Source organism: Cherax quadricarinatus, chromosome 1 (genome assembly GCF_038502225.1).
Source record: "Cherax quadricarinatus isolate ZL_2023a chromosome 1, ASM3850222v1, whole genome shotgun sequence".
Classification (NCBI taxonomy): Eukaryota; Metazoa; Arthropoda; class Malacostraca; order Decapoda; family Parastacidae; genus Cherax; species Cherax quadricarinatus.
The window spans coordinates 76,233,233-76,250,779 of NC_091292.1; the positions used below are offsets into that span (position 1 = coordinate 76,233,233).

Genomic DNA, 17,547 nt, shown 5'->3' on the forward strand with positions numbered 1-17,547 from the left:
GTGCCTAGTTAACAGTCTAAATTGGACCAAAACGTCGTCATAAGTTTGTGGGTTGTGTGTGTAATTATAAATATATTCTGCAATTCTGTTGGAAGCATTGGAAACACACAGCTTATGTATTGTTGTTTATGCTCAGATCTGGTAGAGCAAGTTGAGGATCTTCAAGCCCAGTTGTTGACATCACGACTGGAAGAGGGACGCACACTAGTAACTGCCACAAATAACAACTCCTTGGCTGCAGAGTTTGAAGCTATGACAAATGAGGAGGTAAGTAATCCACAATAAAGTTGTTTTGGTAGATAAAAATTGATGCTTATTCATTGCTTTTAATTACTCGTTTATTTCATACTCAAACAATTTTTGACGTGGACAATCGGACAAAGGACTGGTAGCCTGCTGCCAAATTTTAAAATGAATATTTGAAAATTTGTAATAGAAAAATGTTTTCTTTTTCTGAATATTTTTCATGTCTTCTTAGTATAATTAGTGGGTGCATCTGTCTTATTTCTGTGAAAGAATAATTACTGTTGTAATGGGTAATGTTCAGTGGTTTTCTAATCATACAAATTTATTACTCTGTGGTGTCTTCTTTCTGCTTTAGATAGGCTTTATTTGCTAAATTTGTATTTTTTACTGAATGTTTTTGTACAGACTCTGCTAATTACTTGGTGTGATAAATTAAGAGCTAAATAGTTTCATGCTTCCACAATTCCTCATTTATTAAAACTGAGGTGCACTGGCCTGGGATGGGAGGGTGAGGACTTCCCTACTATGGGTTTGGGGTCCACTCATCATGCAGTTTAATTGCTGCTAAAGGTTTCATTTTTATCAGCATTACTGATGCCCTCTCATTCTGTGATTTTTTTTTTTTTTGGGGGTGGGGGAGTTAATGAAGAGGTAAAAAAAATAATTAAAATAATTTAAAGCTTTTTCAGAAATGAGACTAATTTACCTGTTTTGTACTTAGCTCAACAATAAGAATTAAAAGAAAGAAAAATATGCATTACAGTACAGTAGGTTCCCCAGTAGGGAATGCTGTAAGACGTTTCGCCTTATGGCGTTCCGCTAATATGGACATTTCAAATTATGACCGAAACTCACTATATGGCTCCCCCCACCTGACTTTCTAATAGTCACTGCACCCACCAGGTTTGTTTACATTCTCAGTGAGCAATGCGTCTCTCCATTATGTCTGGAAACTTTCCAAAATTTCATGTGTTTTAAAGTTTTCATGTTTTATATATACTCTGATAATTATACTTATGTGTACCTATATCTAAATAAACATACACAGTGCTGGCATGCAGATACATATTAAAATCACTAAGAGTGTGTTATTTGTCTTGAGGATGCCATATTAATAATGATATGCAGTAATAATCACTCTGATGTGCATTAAATGTCATATATTACATTAATATAAGCCTTTTTATTGATCCATAAATTATATTTTTTCCAAATTATATAATAAACATGCTATGTAACATATAAACACGATAAATACACCCCACAGTAGAATAAATTAACGTAAATATGAGATGTTTTTCCAGTCTTGGCGGAGTGTTGGAAAGAATGCTTTCTCTAATTCATCACCAAAGAAAATTTGTACACAATAGTATTACTGGGGGTAACTAGAAAATTGTTCCTTTTGTATGCCTTCACTCAGAGCATCAGTTCTTCTAAATATGGTTTACATGAGAACGGGAGTGTTGCTCTTTATTTATTCTACTGTACCAACGTGAAGACAACTTGTACACAATGTAAGGTGTTTGTATGAATGTGTGTGAACCATAACCAGATGCGTTTGTCTGCTTGTTTACATACTCCGCGTCTCTCTCATTTACTCATTCTCTCTCTCATATTCTCTCTCATTTTCTCTCATTCTCTCTCTCTCATTCATTTTTACCTCGTTTACTCCTCTCAGCCTACATTAAGACTACAAATATTTTAATGTAAGTAATGAGTGTACTGTGTGTATTTTACTTTTTATTGCTTTTAATGCCTAGTTCTATTGCTAACTATATTTGTTTGTATAAATTTGTTATCTTGCATTTATAAGTGGAAAAGATGGCATTCTGCTTTCCGGCAATGTCTGCTTCCTGGCAGTAGCCTAGAAGCTAACCTGCTGTATAAGTGGGGCCCTGCTGTACTACATGACTCAGGAAATTGTAATAACACGATTGCAAAAAATGGGATTTGCCTGCCATGGATTTGAGCCCCACCTATTCTGTGATTTGATTAGCACTACATGGTTTTCATTAATTTTATTTGTAAAATTTTTTAGTGCTTCAAATATTTGATAAAGGTATTTTTATAATTCTCCATGGGGAAGTGGAACAAAAAAAGTACAGAATAAAGTAGGATATCAAAAGATTAGTAATCCATTATAATCATCCCTTGCTTAACAAAAGTTTGCTCAGTGGAATTTTAGTCTAACCAGAACAACATTTAGAAACTTCCTCTATTTAACAACCAAATTTGTTGGATCCAAACTTCTCGTCTCAAATTCCAGAACTCTAGTCTGGCTGACTGGGAAACTAGTTAGCCAGACTTAAGTCCTGAATGTGGGAAGTACAGTGCCTGCACTCTGGAGAGGTGGGAATATTTGGAGTTTGTATTGTAGTATTGGCTCACCTCTGGCAAGACAATGATGGCAAAAGTGTTTCTTCTTTTTTGGGTCACCTTGCCTCAGTGTATTAAAAAAAAAATAGTTTTGCTTGATCTTTTCAGTGTCATTAAATATCATTATCTGGCTTATGTTGACTTTCATAATATAAATCAAACAAAAAAAAAAAGATTTGAGCATGGTAAATTGAATGACACTATTTTGAAGAAAATCCTGTGGCTCATTCGTAAGTGTCATACCACAAGTTAGGGAAAATGGACCCAGTCAGAGGAAGAATGGCTAAATTTTATATATTTTTTCTTTGGTTACTTTTTGTGTTCATTTTATAAAATCCATATAGTACAGTAGGGCCCCACTTTACGGCGTTCCGCTAATACGGCAATGTCAAATTATGACCAAAATTTGCTATACGGCAAGCGGTCTTTCAAATACAGCACCCCACACCCAGTTTGTTTACATTCTCCGTGACCACATCTATTATGTCAGGAAATTTTCCAAAATTTCAAGTGTTTTAAAGTTATTGCATATTTTATATGTACTCTGATAATTATACTTGTGTACCTGTACCTAAATATACTTACACACTGTGCTGGTGTGCAGGTACACATTAAAATCACTAAGTCTCTCTCTACTCATGACGCCAATACTACGTAATAATAATAACTTTTTTTTTTTTTTCTTCAACAAGTCGGCTGCCTCCCACCGAGGCAGGGTGACCCAAAAAAGAAAGAAAATCCCCAAAAAGAAAATACTTTCATCATCATTCAACACTTTCACCACACTCACACATTATCACTGTTTTTGCAGAGGTGCTCAGAATACAACAGTTTACAAGCATACACATATAAAGATACACAACATATCCCTCCAAACTGCCAATATCCCAAACCCCTCCTTTAAAGTGCAGGCATTGTACTTCCCATTTCCAGGACTTAAGTCCGACTATATGAAAATAACCGGTTTCCCTGAATCCCTTCACTAAATATTACCCTGCTCACACTCCAACAGATCGTCAGGTCCGAAGTACCATTCGTCTCCATTCACTCCTATCTAACACGCTCACGCACGCTTGCTGGAAGTCCAAGCCCCTTGCCCACAAAACCTCCTTTACCCCCTCTCTCCAACCCTTTCAAGGATGACCCCTACCCCGCCTTCCTTCCCCTATAGATTTATATGCTTTCCATGTCATTCTACTTTGATCCATTCTCTCTAAATGACCAAACCACCTCAACAACCCCTCTTCTGCCCTCTGACTAATACTCTTATTAACTCCACACCTTTTCCTAATTTCCACACTCCGAATTTTCTGCATAATATTTACACCACACATTGCCCTTAAACAGGACATCTCCACTGCCTCCAACCGTCTCCTCGCTGCTGCATTTACCACCCAAGCTTCACACCCATATAAGAGTGTTGGTACTACTATACTTTCATACATTCCCTTCTTTGCCTCCATAGATAACGTTTTTTGACTCCACATATACCTCAACGCACCACTCACCTTTTTTCCCTTATCAATTCTATGATTAACCTCATCCTTCATAAATCCATCCGCCGACACGTCAACTCCCAAGTATCTGAAAACATTCACTTCTTCCATACTCCTCCTCCCCAATTTGATATCCAATTTTTCTTTATCTAAACCATTTGACACCCTCATCACCTTACTCTTTTCTATGTTCACTTTCAACTTTCTACCTTTACACACATTTCCAAACTCATCCACTAACCTTTGCAATTTTTCTTTAGAATCTCCCATAAGCACAGTATCATCAGCAAAAAGTAACTGTGTCAATTCCCATTTTGAAATTGATTCCCCAAAATTTAATCCCACTCCTCTCCCAAACACCCTAGCATTTACTTCCTTTACAACCCCATCTATAAATATATTAAACAACCATGGTGACATTACACATCCCTGTCTAAGACCTACTTTTACCGGGAAGTAGTCTCCCTCTCTTCTACACACCCTAACCTGTGCCTCACTATCCTCATAAAAACTCTTTTTACAGTCTCTTTTGTCCCCTTTCCCTTTATATAAAGGGACTATACATGCTCTCCACCAATCCCTAGGTACCTTCCCCTCTTTCATACATTTATTGAACAAAAGTACCAACCACTCCAACACTATATCCCCCCTGCTTTTAACATTTCTGTCATGATCCCATCAGTTCCAGCTGCTTTACCCCCTTTCATTTTATGTAATGCCTCACGTACCTCCCCCACAGTTACATTCTGCTCTTCTTCACTCCTAAAAGATGTTATACCTCCCTGACCAGTGCATGAAATTACTGCCTCTGTTTCTTCCTTAACATTTAAAAGTTCCTCAAAATTTTCTCGCCATCTACCTAATACCTCCATCTCCCCATCTACTAACTCCCCTACTCTGTTTTTAACTGACAAATCCATACTTTCCCTAGGCTTTCTTAACTTGTTTAACTCACTCCAAAATTTTTTCTTATTTTCATTAAAATTTCTTGACAGTGCCTCTCCCACTCTATCATCTGCTCTCCTTTTGCACTCTCTCACCACTCTCTTTACCTTTCTTTTACTTTCCATATACTCTGCTCTTCTTATAACACTTCTGCTTTGTAAAAACCTCTCATAAGCTACCTTTTTCTCTTTTATCACACCCTCTACTTCATCATTCCACCAATCACTCCTCTTTCCTCCTGCCCCCACCCTCCTATAACCACAAACTTCTGCCCCACATTCTAATACTGCATTTTTAAAACTATTCCAACCCTCTTCAACCCCCCCACTACTCATCTTTGCACTAGCCCACCTTTCTGCCAATAGTCGCTTATATCTCACCCGAACTTCCTCCTCCCTTAGTTTATACACTTTCACCTCCCTCTTACTTGTTGTTGCCACCTTCCTCTTTTCCCATCTACCTCTTACTCTAACTGTAGCTACAACTAAATAATGATCCGATATATCAGTTGCCCCTCTATAAACATGTACATCCTGGAGCCTACCCATCAACCTTTTATCCACCAATACATAATCTAATAAATTACTTTCATTACGTGCTACATCATACCTTGTATATTTGTTTATCCTCTTTTTCATAAAATATGTATTACTTATTACCAAATCTCTTTCTACACATAGCTCAATTAAAGGCTCCCCATTTACATTTACCCCTGGCACCCCAAATTTACCTACTACTCCCTCCATAACATTTTTACCCACTTTAGCATTGAAATCCCCAACCACCATTACTCTCACACTTGATTCAAAACTCCCCACGCATTCACTCAACATTTCCCAAAATCTCTCTCTCTCTCTCTCTCTCTACACTTCTCCAGGTGCATACACACTTATTATAACCCACTTTTCACATCCAATCTTTATTTTACTCCACATAATCCTTGAATTAATACATTTATAGTCCCTCTTTTCCTGCCATAGCTTATCCTTCAACATTATTGCTACTCCTTCTTTAGCTCTAACTCTATTTGAAACCCCTGACCTAATCCCATTTATTCCTCTCCACTGAAACTCTCCCACCCCCCTTCGGCTTTGTTTCAGTTAAAGCCAGGACATCCAGCTTCTTCTCATTCATAACATCCACAATCATCTCTTTCTTATCATCTGCACAACATCCACGCACATTCAGACTTCCCACACTGACAATTTTCTTCTTCTTATTCTTTTTAGTAATCTTTACAGGAAAAGGGGTTACTAGCCCATTGTTCCCGGCATTTTAGTTGACTTTTACAACGTGCATGGCTTACGGAGGAAAGATTCGTATTCCACTTCCCCATGGATATAAAAGGGAAAATAATAAGACCAAGAACTATTAAGATAAAATCAAAGAAAACTCAGATGAGTGTGTATAAATAAATGTGTACATGTATGTGTAGTGTGACCTAAGTGTAAGTAGAAGTAGCAAGACATACCTGTAATCTTGCATATTTATGAGACAGACAAAAGACATCAGCAATCCTACCATCATGTAAAACAATCACAGGCTTTCGTTTTACACTCACTTGGCAGGACGGTAGTACCTCCCTGGGTGGTTGCTGTCTACCAACCTACTGGGTACACTAAATGTCTTATTTTACATTATTATAGGCATTTTCATTAATCCATCTAGGATATTTTCCTCAAAATTATATATGAAACCTGTTACATAGCATATAAACATGATACACTCACAGAATAAAAATTGATGTTAATATGAGATTTGTGTACAAAGCAGCTGTGTAGGTAGTGTCTGAAGAATTATGTTTTCTCTAGTCAAACTGGAGGATAACTGTAGAAAAATATTCTTTTCGTATGCCTTTACTCTATATATAGCAATTCACGACCCTTGTGGGTTTAGTGCTTTTTATTATAATAATAACAATATTATTATTGTTATTATCTTCATTCACTCTAAAAATGGTGTGTTGCTATTTGTTTATTCTGTACTAACTTGTACACAATATAAGAGTATTTGTATTGTGAGGTAATTATTATTATTATATAAAAATATTGAGGTAAATGTTTTGCAAACTCTTACAAACGTATGCGAATGAACTAAAAATAGACACACATTAATACGCATTTATTTCGCCTGACCAAGTGATTGCCCACTACCTGTTCAGTTTGTGTTCTTACGTTGTCTCAACTCTCTATCTCGTTCTCTCTCTCGTTTACTCTTTCGTTAACTAGTTGGCTCTCATTGACGATGGCGTCTAAGGTTAGCTGTGATGAAAAGGGAAGTCGTAAGCCTCTTGCTTTAGGTGCCAAGTTAGAGGATGATGGTGTGCCATTCTGATTTTATTTAATAAACACCCTGCCACTCACCTCTCACACATTAATATTAATATTTTAAGGTAAGTAATAAGTGTACTCTGTGTGTATCTTACCTTTTATTGTGTTTTTAATGCCTATTTCTATTGCTAACTTTGATGTTGGTGAGGGGCTCTTGATTTAGGGAATTGGATCTGTGCTCCATTTCCCAAAATTAAGCCTGAATGCCTTCCACATCCCCCCAGGCGCTGTATAATCCTACGGGTTTAGCGCTTCCCCCTTGATTATAATAATAATAATAAAAATAATAATAATAATAATATTGCTAACTTAATATAAGTTAGTGTAAACTTGTTGTCTGGCATTTATTGCATATTTTATGTGTGCTCTGATAATAATACTTGTAGAGCTGTGTAGTAGCCAGGTGGAGGGACAACATTACGTTTTCTCTGCTCAGCCATCAGAGAAAACGTGTATGAATCTGCGTTTGGCCCAGCCACTCCCCCACTTCGCTTTTGTTTACAATTTTCAGTATGAATTATTCATTACTTCTCCCTTCGTTTATGATGGCATCTAAAGGTAGTTGTTAGAAATGACTAAATTCAGTGAACAAGGTATGTCGATATTAATATGGCTCTGGGCCACAGTGTAGGTAGCTGGTAGGTGTAGCCCAGGCGGGCTACACCTACCGGCTACATACACTACTTCCTACAAATAAATTCTACTCACCTCTGTTCCTATATTAAGACTACACATATTTTAAGGTAAATAATGAGTGTACTGTATGTGTATTTTACCTCTCTGGGATGTTTTAAATATCGTATATTAAGTACGAGACGGGGAGCCAGTGCTACCTACACCTGGGCTATCTGCACTTGACTTCCTACAAATAAGTACTACTTACCTCTCTCCCTACATTAAGATTACAAATACTTTAAGATAAGTAATGAATGTACTGTGAATGTATTTTACTTTGTGTGTTTTTAATGCCTAGTTCTATTACTAACTTAATATAATTTAGTGTAAACTTGTTGTCTGGCATTTATATGCATTTATACATGGAAAAAAAATGGTGTTCTGCCTTCCGGCGATGTCTGCTTTCCTGCGATGTCTGCTTTCTGGCGACAGCCTGGAACCTAACCCGCCGTATAAGTGGGGCTCTACTGTATATGAAAGACGAGGCAAACCATAGAATTGTTGAGGGGAAAAATGGTGGGTGATGCATTGAGATATATCTGTGGTGACAAAGAACATTATCCATGGAGGCAAAGAGGAAAATGTATGAGAGTATAGTGGTACCAACACACTTACATGGGTGTGAAGCATTGGGTGTGAATGTTGCAGTGAGGAGGCAGCTGGAGGCAGCAGAGATGTCTTGAGGGCAATGTGTGATGTAAATATTATGTACCAAATTCATAGTTTGGAGATTAGGAGGTGCAGAGTTACTAAAAATATTAATCAGAGGGCTGAGGAGGGGATATTGAGGTGATATGGTCATTTAGAGAGGATGAAGCAAAATAGGATGGGACTTGGAGGGTGTATAAATCTATAATGGAGGGAAGGGGGGGTAGGGGTCATCCTAGGAAAGGATGGAGGGAGGGGGTAAAGGAGACAGCCAGCGTGTTAAGAACACTACTTTTAATCATTTTTCTTTTTATGCTCTGGCTCTCCCCCATTGAGGCAGGATGACCCAACAAAGATGATGACACTTTTATTGTCACTCAGTCAATCACTGTCTTGCCAAATGCCAGCTGACGTTTTGGTTCAGATGACCCTTCAAACAGCATCCCCACTCCACCTTCAGAGTACAGGCATTGTACTTCCCACCTCCAAGACTTGAGTTCTGTTAATCCGTTTCTCCTGAATTCCTTCACAAATGTTATTTGGCTCACACTTCCACATCATGTAAAATCATAAAAATCTTTCAACTCTACTTATTCCTATCGAGCATTCTTTCACAAGCCTCTTGGATGTCGAAGCCCCTGGTGTTCAAAACCTCCTTTACCCCCTCCTCTTCCAACTTCTCCTAGGACGACCCCTACCCCTTCTCCTCTCCACCCAAGATTTATATGCTTTCCTATTTATCCCATTTGTCTCTGTCCTCTCTAAATGTTCAAATCACCATGACAACCCCTCCTCAGCTCTGAATAATACTTGGGTAATTCCACACTTCCAAATCTCCAAACTCCAAATTCTATGTTTAATATTCACACCGTACAGTGCCCTCAATTGCAACATCTATGCTGCCACCAGCTAGAATTACTAACAGGGTTGACTTAAGATTACTCGAATTCCAACGACCTGTAAGGCATCCGTTATAAAAAATCAAAATTTAATTTCCCAATAAAAACAATAGCAAATTTATTAAAAAAAAAAAATTGATATTAGATGTAAGAATTTATCTGTATCTATTTTGCTTAGTAAGATACAGTGGGGCAGGTTAGGTTCCAGGCTACCTCCAGCAAGCGGACATCGCCGGAAAGCAGAATGCCATTTTTTCCACTTATAAATGCATATAAATGCCACATAACAAGTTTACACTAACATGTATTAAGTTAGCAATAGAACTATTAAAACAATAAAAAGTAAAACAAACACACACACACACACACACACACACACACACACACACACACACACACACACACACACACACACACACACACACACACACACACACACACACACACACACACACACACACACACACACAATCACACACAATCACACACAATCACACACAATCACACACAATCACACACAATCACACACACACACACACACACACACACACACACACACACACACACACACACACACACACACACACACACAAAGAGTACACTCATTACTTACCTTAAAATATTTGTAGTCTTAACCCCCAAATCCTGAAGTGTCTCCTGGTGTTGAAATATTTGAAAAAAAGAAAATTATTTTTTCTTATGAAATGATAAAGAATCTTTTCCCGATGATAATGACACCAAAAGTACGGAATTTGATGGAAAACTTGTGGAATTACGCTCTTGCGAAGTTAGCGACCTAGGGGACATTCACGCATCAGCGATTTCGCCCACTTTGAGACCTATTTTTGGCCACTTCCATTGTTCCAGTCCACCAAACTCCTAGCTATTTCTTTAGAACTCTATTTGTTCTATCGATCGAGTACAAGAAACCGCCCATTTACTGATTTCAACTACCCAATCAAGTGGTCAGTAATTGGCAGTTTAGCCAATTTCATGCAAATTAAAAAATGTCAATTTCAAAATAAGGTCCAAAATGAACAGTGCAGACATTCCTGGCACTAAAATAACATTTTCTCTGTTCATCAGTCATGTCTCCAGGCCCCTGTTATAATACTCTTGCTTTCTATTTTGAATTTTATTCGATCAAAAAATAGAAGATTTACTGTTATGCAGACTACTGCAATATTGTAATAACTGTATAAATAACATCGACCCATTCGTGACTGCGTATTAGAATGGCTAGTTGGACATTTATCGGACAATGACGTCATTTGTTTACTCTTGAACATCGGCAAAAATCGAACATTTCTGCCACTTTGAGCTCCATTTCAAGATCTTTTTCATAGTAAAACCAATCAAAATCACTTCTATTTCTGCATGTTTTCCATTCTATCAAATGAGACCTAGAAAACAAGAATACAACCATAAATACTATACACAAATACACCTCAAAGTCAGTGTTTTAATCCAAAAACATGGTCGGATTTTTTTTTCTCATTATGCACTGTGTGATGCAGGATTTTTTTTTATACTGTGCACACTGACCACCACCACTGGCCTACCAGCTTTCTCCTGCTTGATTTGAAGCCGCTAGAATTTTTGAGTATGTATATGGCAAACACATTGGCTCGTAAGACGTGTATATATACGACCAAAACATTCAAAGGGCTAATGTAAGATGAGAGGTGAGTAGTATTTATTTGTGGCAGTGGCATTACTAGGGTTGGTGTCACTCCCATGAAATCTAAGGGCAGGGGGATGTGGGGGGGAGTAAACTCCAGTTATGTCACTACTGCATGCCCAGTGACTAATATTTAGTAATGAGAATGTTTAAGGGCCTTAAACCAAACAGGAGAATACTTCTCAACTTTATTAACGATATAATAAATAATCGTTGTAATATTGAGGAAACATAAACTCAAATACCACTTTGAGTACAGGCAACAGATCCTACATTTATTCATCTTCAACAATGCGCCCCCCCCCCAAAAAAAAAAAATAATAATAAAGAAAAACATTGCAATATCAGAGAAACACTAGTTCCAATTTGACCTTGTGTACAAATATAATATCTCAATGAATCTGATCTTACATTTCCTTGCCTTCAATCTTGTAAAACCATCTATTACAGCATCAAAATCAATGATTTTCCTTATAAGAGGCTATATAGAAATGAAGGATTTTTCTCTTATGTTGCTGCAGCACTGTTTTGGGCATAAGTGTCACCTCTTTAGAGGCTCTATGGTGTCACCTGGGGTGGCCCATTCCCTTATGATGCTACTGATTTGTAGGATGCTAGGTGTAGGTAGCTGGTAGGTGTAGCTATGTAACCTACCTAGGCTACAAAGCTACACCTACCTACATAGCTATACAATATTTAAAGAGGCCCAGAGCGATATTATTAACATGGACATACCTTGTTTGCCGAGTTTAATCATTTCTAACAACTACCTTCAGTTGCCATCATATTTGAAGGAAGAAGTGATGAGAAGTAGTCATGCTGAGAATTTTAAACAAAGCTAAATGTGTTAAGGGGAGTGACTGGGCCAAACGTGGATTGATACGCATTTTCTCTGGTGCTGGACCAGTGAAAACAGAAATTTTTCCCTCCACCCAGCTACCACACCTCATATTTGTGGAATTTATTGTACTGTGGGTGTATGTATCATGTTTATATGCTGTGTACATAATGTGTTTCTTATATAATTTTGAAGAAAATATCATAGATGGATTAATGAAAATGTCTACATTAATGTAAAATAAAACATTTAATGTGCCTAAAAATTATTATTACGTATTATGATGTATTAGTAGTATTACTACTATGGCATCAAGATTAGAGCGACATTCTTAGTGATTTTTAATCCCTTGACTGTTGCAACCCCAAATCCTGAGGTGTCTCCTGGTGCCGCAAAATTTCAAAAAATAAAAAAAAAAAATCTTGTGAACTGATAGAGAATCTTTTCCTGATTGTAATGACACCAAAAGAATGAAATTTGATGGAAAAGTGACGGAATTACGCTCTCGCGAAGTTAGCGACCTTGGCGATATTTACAAATCAGCGATTTCGCCCACTTTGAGCCCTATTTTTGGCTAATTCCATTGTTCTAGTCAACCAAACTCATAGCTATTTCTTTAGAACTCCATTTTTTTTCTATTGATTGAGTACAAGAAACTGCCCATTTACCGATTTCAACTACCCAATAACGTGGTCAGAAATTTGAAATTTGGCCAATTTCACGAAAATTAAAAAATATGACAATTTCAAAATAAGGTCCAGAATGAACAATGCAGACATTCCTGGCTCTAAAATAACATTTTCTTTGTTCATCAGTCACGTCTCCAGGCCCCTCTGATATTACTCTTGCTTTCTATTTTGAATTTTTATTCAAACAAAAAATAGAAGATTTACTGTTATGCAGACTACTGCAATACTGTAATAATTGTACAAATAATGTCAACCCATTCATGACTGCATATTAGAATGGCTAGTGGGACATTTATTGGACAATGGCATAATTTGTTTACCTTTGAACATCGGCAAAAATTAAACATTTCCCCTACTTTGAGCTCCATTTCCAGGTTCATTTTAGTAAAACCAATCAAAATCACCTCTATTTCTATGTTTCCCATTCTGTCAAATGAGACCAAGAAAACGAGAATACAACCATAAATGCTATACAAAAATAAACCACAAATTCGGCATTTTAACCCTTTCAGGGTCCGTCCCGTAGATCTACGGCTTTACGTTCAGGGTCCAAACCGTAGATCTACGTCATGAGCTCAGCTCACTCTGATAAACTGTGAGTGGTACACTTGGGCCTAGATATGAGAGAATACATCTATGTGGTATGTGTGCACCACATAAAACAAATCCTGCAGCACACTGTGTATAATGAGAGAAAAAAAAATGAAACCAAGATTTTCGATTAAAACAGCAACTTTGCAGTGCTTTTTCATATGTTTTTTATGGTTGTATTTGCAATTTCTTGGTCTCATTTGATAGAATGGAAGACATATTACAGAAATAGAGATGATTTTGATTGGTTTTAGCACAGGAAATGGCTTGAAACTGAGCTCAAAGTAGCGGAAATGTTAAATTTTTGCCGATGTTCAAGAGTAAACAAACGACCTCACACGTCTAATACATGCCAGCTGGTGGGTCTAATATACATTCACAAATGTGGTGATGATATTTATACAATTGTTACAATATTGCATAACAGTAAATCTTCTATTTTTTGGTGTGAATAAAAATTCGTTATGTGAATAAAAAATCAAAATGGAATTTATTTGTGAAGCCTCAAAACGTAACTAATGAACCAAGGAAATGTTAGTTTAGTGCCAGGAATGCCTACATTGTTTATTCTGGACGCTATTTTGAAATTGGAATATTTTGAACTTTGTGTTAAATTGGCCAAATTACCAATTTCCGATCACTTTATTTTGTAGTTGAAACAGTTGACTTGGCGATTTCTTGTGCTCAATCGATAGAATAGTAGTAATACTAGTGAAATAGCTAAGAATTTGGTCGACTGGAATGATGTAATTGGCCTAAAATGGGAGTCAAAGTCGGCAAAATCGCCGATTCGTAAATATCGCTGACACATCAAAATTCGCGAGAGCATAATTTTGTCAATTTTCCATCAAATTTCGTACTTTTTGTTTTATTACCTTCACAAAAAGATTCTCTACCATTTCATAAGAAAAAATAACAAATTTTTTTTGGGAAAATTCTTGGACACTGGGGCACCACTTCAGATTTTGGCCTTGGACCCTGAAGGGGTTAATTAAAAAAAAAATGGTCGGAATTTTTTTTTCCTCATTATGCACTGTGTGCTCCAGGATTTTTTTTATATGGTTCACACTGACCACACAGACCTATTCTCTCACATGTGGGCCCACCAGCTTTTTCCTGCTTGATTTGAAGCCGCTAGAATTTGAGTATACGTACTATATACGTCAAACATGGTGGCTCGTAAGACATATATATATGACCAAAACAGTCAAAGGGATAATGTGTACCTGCATTCCAGTACAGGATGTAAGTTTATTTAGGTACAGATACACATAAGTATAATTATCAGAGTACATAATGAAATACACAATAACTGTAAAACTCTTGAAATTTTGGAAAGTTTCTGGACATAACGGAGAGACGCACTCACGGAGAATGTAAACAAACCGCGTGGCGCACAGTGACTGTATTAGAAATTCAAGTTGGGGAAGCTGTATAGTAAGTTTTGGTCATAATTTGACATGTCCGTATTAGCGAAACACCGTAAAGTGAGGCTGCATTTATGTGGGTAGAGGCATGCTGTTTAAATGTTGCAGCTACAAGGAGGCTGGAGGCAATGGAGATGTTAGATCAGTGGATGACGTTCAATGGTGATAAGTTCCAGTTGCTTAGGTATGGAAAGAATGAAGAACTCAAAAGGAGCACTATATACAAAACTCAAGAGGGTCACCAAATAGAACGTAAGGAACACGTAAAAGACCTAGGAATAATTATGTCAGAGGACCTTTCTTTTAAAGACCATAACAAGACAATGATCACAACAGCCAGGAAGATGACTGGGTGGGTATTGAGAACTTTCAAAACAAGGGAAACAATGCCGATGGTGACACTCTTCAAATCGCTAGTGCTCCCTCACTTAGAATATTGCTCAGTGCTGATGGCCCCATTAAGGGCAGGAGAAATATCGGAGCTGGAACAAATACAGAGATCCTTTATGGCTCGCATTGAGCCAGTAAAGCACCTGAACTATTGGGAATGCCTGCATGTCTTGAACATGTACTCATTGGAGTGGAGGAGAGAGGGGTACATGATAATATATACCTGGAAGGTGCTCGAGGGCTTGGTCCCAAATCTGCACACTGCCATAACAATATACTGGAGTGAGAGATATGGGAGGAAGTGTAAAATAAATCCAGTGAGGAGCAGGGGTGCAGTGGGGACAATAAGGGAACACTGTATCAACATCTGGGGTCCCAGACTTTTCAACATCTTACCAGAAGATATCAGAAACTCTGCTGGAACAAGTGTTGAAGCCTTCAAGAGGAAACTAGACAAGTATCTTCACCAGGTGCCAGATCAACCAGGCTGTGATGGTTATGTGGGGCAGCGGGCCTCCAGCAGCAACAGCCTGGTTGACCAGGCAAGCACCAGACAAGCCTGGTCCATGGCTGGGCTCAGAGAGTAGATATACTATCAAAATTCTTCGAAGGTATATCAAAGGTAAGGATATTGTGAATAATTGAATACTGGTTTAATTTGGAGGGCTGAGGAGGGGTTAAGATAGTTTAGGCATTTAGAGGATGTAGCAAAATAAGATGACTAAAATTGTATACAGCCTCTCCTCACTTAGCGACGTACTCGTTTACTGACAACTCGGACTTATGACGGGCTCTCTGACCAGTGTGCATACCTAAATAATGTATATTAGAGCTGATTTTCTCTGTTGTTTATTACAATAAACAGTACTCTACTGTATAAACACTTAAAAATATACCAGAAATTTTATAAATGGTGCGAAGGTGACATTAAAACAATATCAAAAATGGTCGACACAAACCCACTACCATTATAGTATGCTCTTTACTTAGAGATGAATTCGTTTACTGACATGGTCTTAGGAGCAGAACTCTGCCATTAAGTGAGGAGAGGCTGTATAAATCTGGGGTGACAGGAAGGATGGGTAAGGATCATTCCAAGGAGGACTGGAGGGAAGGGGTAAAGAAGGCTTTAGATTACTAGGGGCTTGAGCATCCAACAGGCTTGTGTGAGCATGTTACATTGGAGTCAGTAGAGGCAAGTGGTTTTTATGGCTTCACACGCTATTGGAGTATGAGCAAGGTAACATTTATGAAAGGATTTTGTGAAACTGGTTAGCCAGATTTGAGTCCTGGAGGTGGGAAGTACAGTGCCTGCACTTGGAATGAGGGGTTGGGATGTTGCAGTTCAAGTCATTTGAATTGTAATATCAGTACACTTCTGGTAAGTGAGCTATTAAATGAACGAGGGGTGAACGAGTTTTTCTGGGGTCATGCATCCTTGGTGGGAGATGGCCGGGATGTAAAAATAAAGAAAATATTTATTGGCTCTTGAAATGTCCACTATCACTCTTCCTTGCCAATATTTTTTTTAGTATTAGACTTTAACATCTGAGCGAGGGGCCTAGTAACTCCTTCTGTATACATTACTAAATTTGAAAAAAAAAACTTTTGTTTTTCTTTTTTGGGTCACACTGCCTCGGTGGGATATGGCCTGTTTGTTGAAAGAAGATGACGACGACTTTAAAATCTAAAATATTAACACTTTCAGCACTTGAGAGACATTTGCTGCAAAATTTGAGGTTCTGGCAGTGTTTATAGTAAAGTACTTCAGTACAGGTCTTCTGCTATTCAGCTGCAGGAATCATACCTAATCTAACTGCAGAGACAGAAAATGTCTTTATGTAGTATGGGTTTTTGGCTGCTTCAAATTTATTATTGTCCTTGGGTCAGGATTGCTACTGTCTCAATTAATACTACTTTAGCTTGGCATTGCTGATCTTTCCATGATTTGTGTGACATAATATTTCAACCCAGCTAATGCTCTATTTTAGTAATGGTTTCACCAACATGAAGGCAGCTGGGATGCACTGCCCCTCTTGTTTTTCTTGAATTTTCTTCTCACCAGAAGATGTTCATTTATGTAAAATATGAAGCCAGAAATTTAGTGTGTAACAAGGATAATCCAGAGATGACGGAAAGTAAAGTACCATAGCTGCTGAGGAAGTACATGAATATGAGCATCAACTGTAATTCTAAGAATCAAAATTTATGAATTGTTATTAATGTGTTGAACTAATGGCTAGTGTTGGTGGGGACTGATGGTGAAAAATGTTTTATGGTACAGTAATTATTGTTATGACATAAACCAGGAGCATA

At 37.7% G+C, this 17,547-nt stretch overlaps 1 protein-coding gene across 7 annotated transcripts in view; it reads left to right on the plus strand.

The window, feature by feature from the left end:
* nuf (rab11 family-interacting protein nuf) overlaps positions 1-17,547 on the plus strand; it is an 820,792-nt gene that overhangs the window by 776,409 nt on the left and 26,836 nt on the right. For all 7 annotated transcript variants that reach the window (XM_070082903.1, XM_070082913.1, XM_070082918.1 and 4 more), the window contains one exon: positions 137-267. In XM_070082903.1, coding sequence (XP_069939004.1) covers positions 137-267 — 131 coding nt within the window. The remainder of the gene's footprint in view (positions 1-136; positions 268-17,547) is intronic.